Source organism: Vicia villosa, linkage group LG6, assembly GCF_029867415.1.
Source record: "Vicia villosa cultivar HV-30 ecotype Madison, WI linkage group LG6, Vvil1.0, whole genome shotgun sequence".
NCBI classification, from domain to species: domain Eukaryota; kingdom Viridiplantae; phylum Streptophyta; class Magnoliopsida; order Fabales; family Fabaceae; genus Vicia; species Vicia villosa.
This window is the reverse complement of record NC_081185.1, coordinates 153,242,931-153,255,120: the sequence shown is the minus strand read 5'-3', so window position 1 is coordinate 153,255,120 and position 12,190 is coordinate 153,242,931. Positions and strand designations below refer to the sequence as shown.

The following is a 12,190-nucleotide window of genomic DNA, read 5'->3' as shown; positions in this document are numbered from 1 at the left end:
GTATCAACTTTCCTCTTTGAAAATTATTTTCTTGTAGAAACTTGCTCAACTGTTTCTACTAAGCTTGAGGAGCTTGTTTTAAACTGCAAAGAGCCTTTTTCACCTTAAACACGTGATTAGGGAAAGAAGAATTTAGAAAATCAAAAGGTTGATCAACCTACATTTCCTTTTGAATGTAACCGTTCAAAAATGCACTATTTGCATCCATTTGGTAAAATTTTAAATCAAAAATACTTGATAAGGCTAAGAGCATTATTATGGCCTCTAATATAACTACAAGAGCATATGTTTCATAGAAATCTATGTCTTTTTGTTGATTTTACCCTTTCATAACGAGTTTTAATTTATTTTTTTAAAACATTTCCATTTTCATTAAGCTTGGATGATATTTTATCATTCTCCATTCTATGGGATGATCCTAGTGATCAATATTTAAAGTTTTTTTTGATGATCTTTTATTTGACTTTGATTTTGTTATTTATATTGATCTTTATCTTGATACTTGTCTCGATCTGTATCTTGATCTTTATATTAATCTTTGTCTTCTAGAGATATTTATCTCTATTGATTTTAGGTTAGACTTATCAAAGCTAACTTGAATTGATTTTTCTATAGACATGATTCTTTTATTGAAGATTCTAAAAGCTTTATAAGAAGTGGAATATCCTAAAAATAGACCTTCATCCACTCTAACGTCAAATTTTATAATATTATCCTTCATGTTGTACAAAACAAAACATTTGCATCTGAACACATGGAGGTGAAAAATATTAGGTTTTCTTCATTTGTATACATAGGGAAATTATTTTAGAATTGGTATTATCAAGACATTATTCATCACGTAGTATCAGTCTAAAAGTACTTAGGAAGGTTAGTCTTATTGAGCATCATTCTTGCTAGCTCTTCAAGAATCTATTCTTCCGCTCCATTACCCGGATTTTTTGGGGAGTCTGTAGAAAAGAACAAGTATTCTGGATTCCGTTATCATTACAGTATTTCTCAAAATCCACACTTTCAAATTTACCACAATAATTGTTTCAAATTTATGTAATGTTTAGTCCTTTTTCGTCTTGGTTAACCTTGGTTAACTTTTGAAAGACAACAAACACTTCTGATAGAAAAACCGTCCATGTAAAGCAAGAGTAGATTATGCCAAAACTAATGGTTTTGGATGGGCCAAAGAGATCCTTATGCATCTGGTGTAAAGGTATATTTGTATAAACAATATTTTTATATTTAAAGGAGACATTTACTTGTTTACCCTTCTAGAACGCATCACTTAATCCATATTTTTCAAAATTTAAATTTGGAAAACCAGTTACTAAATCCTTGTGAACCATCTGTTGGAACAAAATGGGTTTGTAACATATTCTTAAGGTTTTGATGATAACAAAGTATTTAAAGAATAGTTGGATATACTAATATATGTTAAAATGTGCAAGACCAAAGACTAAAAATTATGATATAACTATGCACTTCTACGGAAAAAGAACATTTAAAGATATGCTAAAATATCCTGAATCTCAAGGATCACAACCTGAGACTCAGACTCTGGATGAGGTCAACTTCTGAAGACCAAAGTCTAAAAAAAGTCAACCTCGAAAGATCCAGACTCTGAAGGATCAGAAAATAACATCTAAACTCTAAAAACTCGGACTCTGAAGCAGGTCAACACAAGGATCAAGAACACTCTAAAATGTCATTATCAGACTCAGATGTTATTTTGTATTCTTTTGACCACGTATAAAGTCAAGCAAAAATATGCACAAACATTATGTATGTAACAAATAATTCCTTTTGAAGCAAAGAAAATTCGAATGTATTTTCAACGACATTATCCATATCAAGAAACATTCCAACATATATGATCAAGCTTCTCTAAGACTCTCTTGTGCAAGCTCTTTTCTTCAACGACTCTTTTTTGTCTCTCTATATAAGGAGCTGAAGACTTGAAGAAAAATAACGAATCTTTGACAATCTAAAGAGTTGTTGCTTTGTCAAATCAAAAGCACAAGTTTAACTTAGAACTTTTTATCATTTGTATATCTTAGAAATTCTTAAGTCTTAAGAGTCTTATTGAGTTGTATTTTGTTTATACCTTTGATTGTATATCAAGTGTAATATCCAAACAATCTTTTATCTGATTATGATAGATTGTTAGAAGTCTCTTTCCTTTGTGCTTGAGCATGTGAAGTCTCTTGCTTGTGTCCTTGAGCATTATAAGTCTCTTATTCGTGTGTTTGAGCATTTGAAGTCTCTTGCTTGTGTGTTTGAATAGTTGTAATAAAAAATGATTCCAGCGAAATTTCTTGGAAGTTCAATGGGATTGAACTACTCTCATTTTATGGGAGAAAACATGATAAAGTGCTTGTGTCTCTATTTTTTTTTTACTCTCTAACTCTGAACTTGTTTTATCCGCTGCAAACAGTCAAATTCTAGACCTTGTGTTCAAAGTCTATTAAGAGTGTCTTACAAAAGAAAGAAAAATCTAACATAACTCAACCCCTTTTCTTGTGCTTTTCTCACCTTTGGTTAGTATAAGAGCCTGGATTTTGCTCACTTAACAGTGCTATAGAAAAAGTCCCGAGAGAAAAATGTGTTTGTTGGTGATGAATCCGGTGTTAGTAATCATCATAGTACTTCTGAAAAGAACAACTATAATTTTAAATCTCTATAAGTTTTGAGTTTAATTGCTATGTAGTGTAAAAAAAATTATACTACCAATGCATCATAAGAATTTAATTGTATTACTTTAAAAGAAATTAAAATAAAAGTCAAACATTTTAACCTTTTTAATTGAAGTTAAGGGTGTACTTGAGTTGGATAAACTCAAAAACTCACCAAAGCCAACCCAATAAAATGAGTTAGGTCGAGTTATTGGGTGAATACGAGTTTTAAAAATGGAAAATCATTCAAAATAATTAGGCCCACATCCAACTTACAAAATCCATAAGTTATTGAGTGACTATTTTTTTGCCTCTTTTTTTTTTTAATTCGATGAGTGATAACTCTGATATCTTTAATATTAACTGTTTCAGTGACAACCTTTTGAACATATTTTATTTTGTAAGGATGCTATTAACTAATTTCGGATTCCTCATTTTGACTATTTTAATGCTAATTTTTGTAAGTTACAAGTATTTTATACACTTTTATCTATTATTGTAATGCAACTTTATTTTTTTCGAACATGTTTATGATGAATTTTATTACATATTTATATATTTGATGTTTAACAAAATAGAGGTAACATGCTGAATTATTTATTAAAAAAATGTGAATTAAAATTTATAATTATATAAGGAAAAAAAGGAAAAAAATTTGGATAATTCACAACTCAATCCAACTCATAAATTTATAGTTTTATCCAAATTGACCAAATAATATCTTTGATGATTATTTTTCCTCATCCAAACCGGTATGCCATGTATGAGTTGAGTCATGATTTTGAATAAATTCAACCCCACCTAAAAACATCCCTAATTATTTTAATTAACTAACAATTATTTCAGTTAAATTCATAAACTTTCCTTAAAAAACTATGGGAAAATAAAATAAAATAAAAACGAGTTAAATGAAAGCGTGTATTGTAAAATTAAGACCTGACGTGAATATACGTTGCTTGAAAATTTTCGTAGTTACTACCATCCAACTAAGAAATAGAAAGAAGAGAGAGAAAGAAAACAACGAGAGAATATTTTGCTGACATCCAAAAACTAATCCCAATTCCCAAAGCAAAATAAACTTCGTCCTCTCTCTTTCTCTCATTTATCTACTTTCATCTCAACCGAAAGGAAAAAACTAAGAAACTATTTAGATCTATCTAACCTTTAATACACTCTCTTTCACTTTTCCTTCTAAATTCTAACTAATTCTCACACATCACAACGCAATCACAAACCCTTCTTCGTAGCGTTTCGATGCGATAATTTTCTAGGTTTTTGAATTTCAACGATGGATCTTGCAATCGGTGACGATGATCGAGATACACGCAAATCGTTTGATTCCGTTTTTTGCTCAATCTGCCTCGAGATTGTTTCCGATCACGGTGGTAGATCCTTCACTAAGCTTCAATGCGGTCATCAATTTCATCTCGGTAACGGTTTCATTGATTCTTCATCTTGCTCTGCTTCGATTCGATGCTGCATTTTAACTGTTATCGTTAATTGATTTGGTTTTTTTAGATCTGAATTTTAATTTTCATCACTGATGAACGTTTTGTGTTGACGATGTTTCTGAATTATTAACTCTCGTAATTTATTAATTGTGTAGTTGTGATTTTATTAGCTTTAATGGCTCTGGTTTGAATCCGATTGTACAACTAGTAGGTGTTTTATTGTTTTTCGACTTTTAACAAACGCATAGCTGATAGTGATAGCTGATTTCTGCATGTGAGCGAGCTCATCATATTGTTATTGTTATGCTTATTATTTTATTCTTTAATGGTTTTAGATTGCATTGGTTCGGCTTTCAATGCAAAAGGAGCAATGCAATGTCCTAATTGTCGGAAGGTTGAGAAAGGTCAGTGGCTTTATGGTACCAGCAGCAGATCATCACATCCAGAGTTCAATATGGATGATTGGACACGTGAAGAGGATGCATTTGATCTTGGCTATTCTGAACTGGTAATAGAAACTGTGGCTGTTATTATACTTGTTCCTGGCGTTTTCGCAGTGTCTTATATGATAAACAGTTGTGATAGATATTATGTGTTTGTTTTGTTTTGTTCTATATGATTTTGATGTCTGCAAACTTATTTATTGCGTATGTGTTGTGTGTTATTGTTTCCGAAGTTGAAAGATTCTATACCCTCTAAAGAATAGCATTTTCCCCTTCATTTGCTAATATAGAATTTTCCTGAGTAGGAAAAGTAATAACAGAAACCAAATTATATCGGGGTGAAGCACAACCATGAGAAGAACACTAAAGAGGGCCATAAGGCCAATCCAATTCCTTAGCGAATGCAAGGGTAAAGTAACCACCTTACCATGCAAGTTGTGACACATTGGTGGGCTACTATTACTGAACTTGGCTGGTACAAAATATGTATCAGAACAGCTTTACGAAACTGTGTTATCTATGAATTGGCAACATGTCATTTGTTCTAGTCATCATTTGTTCTATGTCATTTGTTCTAGAGATTAATCTCATTCCATCCTAACCTCTACTGAGTTACAATTTTTTTTAAATAACATTGCACACTTATTTTACATAGATGTACGAGTAAGTAAGAAATTTTAACAAACACTGCTTGATTTCTGAAAGGGTTTTGCCCAAAATTGTTATTTTAGGATAGCAGGTAGCACTTAGCTATGCCTACTCCAGCACATACATCATATTTTTATGAAAAGTATTCTGGAGGCAAAAATAAAAGATTGAGTGCTATCTGAGTTGGAGAAAAACTGTATGTCGCAAGCATTTATCCACTCAAAATAGTAGTTCATTATCTTTGACCTGTTGTGAATCCTAACTCTCTCTCTCTCTTCTGTTGCCTTATTCATTCCTATGCTTTTTCCTTCAAAGTTCAAATCTCCCAAATGTGTAAACTAATCCTACTGATTAATTATTATTTTTATACCATTTACTTCTTCCGGCCTAAGCAAAAGTAAAAATGTATTTAGCCTAAATTTGGACCTAATACTGTTTGACTTCCTCTTCCGCTTATTAACAGGCCAAGTAGTTCTTAAATCTTTCCAATTTTATTTTTCTTTCTAATGTTTGATAGTTTTGGAACTGAGAATTTCAAGATTGGATTGTCTGCTTTAAATGGAATCATCTTGTTTATTTTCATTTTCATTTTTGTGAGTATAAATATGTTTTGTCTACCATTTTGACTAAACTTTGATTTCCAAATTTTTTTTCTGCAGTCCATGGGAGTTCACTGGTGCCCATTTGGTAACTTTACCCACCTTCCATCTTCATACGAGTAAGCTTACAACTTGAAAACATACTAAAATATGCATGCAGATTGCAGACTAATCTCTGTCCAAATTCCTATTGGTGTTAGTCTTTTGTGCTTTGAAGTGTCTTGCCTATGCGATAACATGCATAGGACTTTTTGTGAAGGCCAGTTCTAAGATACAATTGCACTCTTGAGTGTTAGTTATACCACTTGTTACTTAACTTGGAACTGGATTAGGTTAATGAAGTCCAATGTGGCTAAAGCTATTGGTGATATTAATATCATTACCAAATAAATTTTAGAATTCAGATATATTTTAGATTAAGATAAGAATTAGGAGATAAGATGAAAAGTAGGAAAAGCCTAAGAATGCTTGGAGAAAAGTATCAAGAATTTGAAGAGAACAACATTAGTAGAGCTGGAAATGTTATGTGCTATGCTGATCCTACAGAGTTTCCCTTCTTCTTTTGTGTAAGACTGTATTAGAGTAAGATAGCTATTAGAATGTGACTGGCAGTTGTAAGTCACTAAGGCTAGGTAACCTGCTACTGCAGGTTACAGGATTGCTACTATAAATGCAATCCCTTGTAACTAACTCTTAATCAATGAAAACAGAAATTCGGTTACAACAGAATTATGATCAATAGAGAACTGAGTTTCTAACAGACTGTAAGTCAATACACTTCAGAATTATATACATAATAGACCGGTCTAGTTTTGTTGGGAACTGCCAAAATATAATGGGATGTCTGTAAGAAGGGTTATGTTAGCTTAGTAGTAACCGTTTGATCCAAAGAGTGGTATTATAGCTAATGTCTTGACTCGAGTTCAATGCCTGTAGGCTGTAATAGCATAAACATGAAGTAAAAAGGGAGTCATTGATTCTAAGCCAGCATCCTTTGGCCCAAACTCTTGAGGTAGGTGCTGGGAGGAAGATTGTTGGTTGTGGTCAGCCAGCATTTTGCCTTGGCAAGGCATGGGTAAGGCCAAAGTTAGATGAGAATGTGGTTCTTGACGATAGACTTAAGTAGAACAAGTTATGCGTCAAATAACAACTATGGTGTATGTCTAGTGTAAGTGCTCAATCCAACAGTATTCTTTCTTAATTAGTGTATGGGAAAGATAATCTTTAGACTTTCAATACAGGTTATAGATATGAGTTTGGGTAGAATTTCGCAATTTGAAAATCTTATTTAGTACATAAAATAAAAAAAGGTGTAATGATATATCTTATCTTCATTGCTTGTAATCCTCTTTTCCTGTAATGAAATAAAATGCAACTTTGTGCTATGAAGCTCCCGCCATTGCAAGGGCCAACGGAAGGACATATCCATTTCGGATCTATTATAGGCAGCCTTACATTTGCATATTTGAGAAAAGAAGCTGAAACCTCCTACTGGCACTAACTACAGCTCTTGTGTCAAGGCATCCCTTTTTTATTGTAATGAAACATCTCATTCTATTTAGTAAAACAAAAAAGGAGTCTAAGTGCTATGCATGAATGGTATTGGTTTTATTATATATCTCTTGCATTTTTTCCATTGAAAGTAGTATCTGAAGTTGATTAGTTTAGAGTTTAGAATGTTAAGTTGCGTTTCAAAACTGTTCTGGTCCTCAAACTATTATTAAATGACATTGCTGGTTATTTCCAAAATAAGATTTGCTTAGAATGTTATGGGTGGTTTCGTAACTAATATATAACTATTATTTGTGGAGCAAAATCACGATCTCTCTTGGACTTGTTGAAAGAAAAGATTGGTCGTCATTTTATTAGTATGTAAATGTTATGGATTGGGGACTTACCATTTTTTTTAATGAAATGGTAACTCATGTTATGCTTGTATTGTTTTTACAGAGAACGGGAATTTGCATCAGCTGCGTGTAAGATTCTTTTACCTGTATACTACCCTCCCTTTCGTCAACTTGCATTTGACAGTTCTATGTTGACTGAAATTTTGATTGCAGATCATGATGCACTGGGACCACATGCTATGTTTTCCGAGCATTCAGCTTTGTCTTCTGGTAATCATCCTTGTCCATATATTGCTTATGTTGGACCAATACATCCCTCCACCTCCAACTCTGGTGGAACTGTTTCAGAAGTTTCTAATTTCAATCACTGGAGTGGTCCACCTACACATGGCGACATGTCAACATCCTACACAATTCCGGCGGTGGTTTTTCATTATCACAGTTGGGATCACCATTCCTCCCATTTCTCTTCTGGCAGCAGCCATCTCGGTGCTGCTGATCAGCCCTCAGTATCACAAAGTACTCAAAGGTCGGTCAGGGGTGGTTCAGAGGTCCCTAGATCCGGATCTTATATGCATCCGTTCCCTGTAGGACACAGGTATCTCTTTAAATTCCTGTACCTTGCTAGGATGCTTTTAAGTTTGCAGCAATATATTGCTTGAGCCTCAATGTAACTTCATGAAACTAATCATATTATACAACATGCACCGATAGCCTGTCTAGTGAAAGTGGATTAAATTAAACTAATAGATCAATGACTTAAATATATTGTTGGTCCCTGTAAATATACCACTTTTTGCTTTTAATCCTATAAAAATACAACAACAAACAAGCCTTATCCCACTAAGTGGTATCGGCTACATGGATCAAATTAAGTCATACGCCATGTTCTATCCAAGACGATGTTTCTATCCGAATTGTTTATCAAGATCTTTCGTAATAGTTTCTCTTATAGTATTTTTAGGTCTTTCTCTACCTATACTTGTCAGACTCATTTCCATCTGGTCTATTCTCCTTAACATGATCTATAGGTCTTCTATTTACATGTTCAAACCATCTGGTCTATTCTCCTTAACATGATCTATAGGTCTTCTCTTTACATGTTTTTTTTTCTTTACATGTTCAAACCACCTAAACTTATTTTAATCCTATAAAAATGTTTTTTTTTTCTTTTCGTTTTTAATGTTTGCAAATATATACTTTTTTGATTTTTTAGTATATGTAATGTGTAATATTCTTTTTATTCCATGTGTAGAATATTAATTTCAGTCCTTATTCAGTCAGTATTGAAGGGATTAAGATAAAATGTTTAATGTATATTTGCGACGATTAAAAACAAAATATATTTTTTATAAAAACTAAAAAATAAAGGGGATATATTTGGGTGTACCAAAATAATATTTAGATGAAAGTGAGCAACTTTGCTGACTGGTAGTTTGATACCTGAGGTGTGTAATTTTGCAGTACTATTACTCGAGCTGGGAACTCTGCTGCATCTTCCATGATTCCTCCTTATCCAGGAATCAATGCTCGTGCCCGTGATAGAGTCCAGGCGCTTCAAGCATACTATCAACAACAGCAACCTCCAAATTCTACCACAGTACGGGCACCTGTTGCTTCTAGCGCTCGAAGATCCAACGGTCACAGTGGGTTAGCTTCATTGGCATCGTTGGCCTCAGCACCAGACCAAAGTGCTAGCTATGTTTATGTCCCAGGAGGACGCAATTTTCATGAAGAAACCCGTCTTCCAAATCAGTTACATGCATGGGAAAGAGATCACTTGCCTTCATCGTCATTAAGCCAAGTTGGTAGAGAATCAAGTTGGAGAGCATACCATCAGACTGCCAGCAGGTCAGACCCAGGTTTCATATCTTCTAGCTATCGATTAAGGAGTGATTCAGACAGAACATCTTCACAAAATTGGTGACACACTTGTTAATACCAAACTACCATTATTATGGTGAATCAAAATTTATTTATGCTTAAAAAATGTTACATAATGCTTTGGCCTGGCTGGTGTGATCTTAGACTCTATATATACTCTGGCTGGCCATGGAATTGATCTTTCTGGCAGCTACGGGGCGTTGTGAATGAACATTGGCCTCCTCTGGTTTAATGCTTTGGAGGGCATAAAATAAGATGATATCTAGATGGAATATCAGGTTTTGTAAAGAAATATTGAGGCGTTGTCTTCTCAAGTTATCAATCGAGTGAATATGCAGTAATTGGATTTGTAGTGCGTAATCGATTTACTTTCCTTATCTTAGCTCTCATGCAAATGTCTTGTGAGAATGCGCTTTAAAATTATCTCTCGCCATTTCATTGCAAATGTCGCTAGTTTTTTACCAGCTTTAAAATATTGTTTAAATGTATTAAAAAATGTAAGAAGTAGATTAAAGGGAATATGAATTTTACCAAATTATTTTTTTTATAAGTTATCAATGTGTTTTTTTTTTTATAAATGCAATTTGGGATATAATATATAAGTTATAAGTTCTTAATTATATGATACATTTAGAAGGGTAAAAAGTCAATATTGATTTCAAATTGAAAATGATATCTATTTTGAAAAAACATTGAAAGTTTTGTATTCGGGTTGCGGCTGATTCAAAGAAATCAAGTGTACCGTCTACTTGCTAGGTCTTATGTAAAATCAAAGTAAAGTGTCTACTTGCGAGGTCTTATGTAAAATCAAAGTAAAGTTTTGTATAGAATGATCTAATGTAAAATTAGAATAAAATTTTGTATAGAATGATCTAAGGCATCATGTAAAATCAGAGTAAAGTTGGGGTCTTATGTAAAATCAGAGTAAAGTTTTGTATAGAATGATCTAAGGCAGCGGAAAAACATTGAAAGGAGTGATTTATTTTCAAGCGATTTTTCTACTAATCTTACATACAAAAAGAATTCTAAAATTAAAATTTGAAAATTTCAACTTCTCTTCTTTTTTTTTTTTTTGCATATTTGTTTTTTTCAAATTTATTTGATCAATTATTAAAATAAAATTGTTCTTGTTAAGACATATATTTAAATTTTATATTAAGGTACTATTATATTCCCTCTGTCCCAAATTATAAGAGAAATTCATTTTTTGATTCATTTAATAATTAATGTATCTGGTCTATATAAAGACCAGATACACTAATTATTCAATGAATCTAAAAAATGAATTTCTCTTATAATTTGGGATGGAGGGAGTATTTGTTACAGTTTTGTAGTCTGATAACATATAGCTTATAAGCTTAAATAGTAATTTTGATCTGTTTGTTAAAGGTTTTTTTATCACGAACGTATAATTTAATTTGTTAGCTTATAGCTTATTTTTCAAACGTTATTTTAAATAGCATTTTAATTTATAACTAGTAAAGGACCCGTGCGTTCGCACGGGTCACGCAAAGTCGATATAAATAATAAATAAATAAATATATAATGATGATTAATAAATATATATAAAAAATATGTAAATTTAAAAGAAAAAATATTTGAAATTATAATTGTCATATAAATATTAATTTAATATAGTTATAAATATATACTTTAGTAGAAAAAATAAATGAAATACTTAAGCAGTCATCTACCCGTGCGATCGAACGAATCATACAATATCGTTATAAATCTATCATGAGTAATCAGCTACCTGTGCGTTCGTACGAATCATACAATATTGTTATAAATATATCATTAGTAGTCATTTACCCGTGCGAACGCGTTCGTACGAATCATACAATATCGTTATAAATCTATCATTACTAATCATTTATCCGTGCGTTCGCACAGATTGCACAATGTTATAAATGATAAATAAATATATATTTATTTGATTTGGTAACAGGTACCAAATTTTTTGTCCAAATTTTGTTCGTTGTCACTCGTACCCTATCTTATTATAAGCATTTGAAATCGTTTTCACTTATAGGTTAATATTTACTTATGAAAAATAAAAAATAAAGGAAATAATTAAGTAGTCATCTATCAATAGTAAATAAATATAATGTAATAATGGGTAAAAATGTAAATAAAATATATACAAATTTAGTAGCTTTGCCCCGTCAAAAAATATATATTAATAGAAAAATAAAATAAAAAAATAAATCATTTTACCCGTGCGTTCGCACGGTTCTTACAATGTCGTTATAAATAGCAAATTAATATAATATAGCAATGGTTAAAAATGTGTATAAAATGCAAAAAGAATAATAAATTTTTGTTTTTATAAGAAATTTCTTATAAATTTAAAACATTTTCTTCTAAAAAATAATTATAAATTCAATCGTCTTGATAATCTATTTTTTTGATATAGTCGTAACTAACACTTTTTTAAAGTAAATTGATCAATTTAGGCATTTTTTTGAAAAAAATACATAATAAAATATATAGAATGGAATTTATGTAATTCAAATGAATATTATAATAAAAAAAAGTGAATAAAATTTATGTAATTGAATAGAATATTATAATTAAAAAAATTATATTAAATAAATCACTTCTCTTAGTCTTTATTAAAAATAAGATAATTATTTTAAATTAAAAGTACCT

The 12,190-nt window shown here is 31.5% G+C and overlaps 1 protein-coding gene across 1 annotated transcript; it reads left to right on the top strand.

Annotated features, from left to right (window-relative positions):
• The first annotated feature begins 3,660 nt into the window (after nucleotides 1-3,660).
• On the top strand, nucleotides 3,661-9,884 carry LOC131610576 (E3 ubiquitin-protein ligase RFI2). Its single transcript, XM_058882550.1, has 6 exons — nucleotides 3,661-4,096; nucleotides 4,453-4,625; nucleotides 5,868-5,926; nucleotides 7,758-7,783; nucleotides 7,868-8,252; nucleotides 9,119-9,884. Exons 1-6 carry the CDS (start codon nucleotides 3,955-3,957, stop codon nucleotides 9,579-9,581), a joined length of 1,248 nt encoding a protein of 415 aa, XP_058738533.1. The 5' UTR covers nucleotides 3,661-3,954; the 3' UTR covers nucleotides 9,582-9,884.
• Nucleotides 9,885-12,190: the final 2,306 nt, after the last annotated feature.

Excerpts from the sequence above, each read along its gene's own strand:
- LOC131610576 (XM_058882550.1), top strand. The coding sequence starts at position 3,955 with ATGGATCTTGCAATCGGTGACGATGATCGAGATACACGCAAATCGTTT. Across the intron at positions 7,784-7,867 it reads GGAATTTGCATCAGCTGCGT|ATCATGATGCACTGGGACCA; the intron begins GTAAGATTCTTT and ends TTTTGATTGCAG. Across the intron at positions 8,253-9,118 it reads CCGTTCCCTGTAGGACACAG|TACTATTACTCGAGCTGGGA; the intron begins GTATCTCTTTAA and ends GTAATTTTGCAG.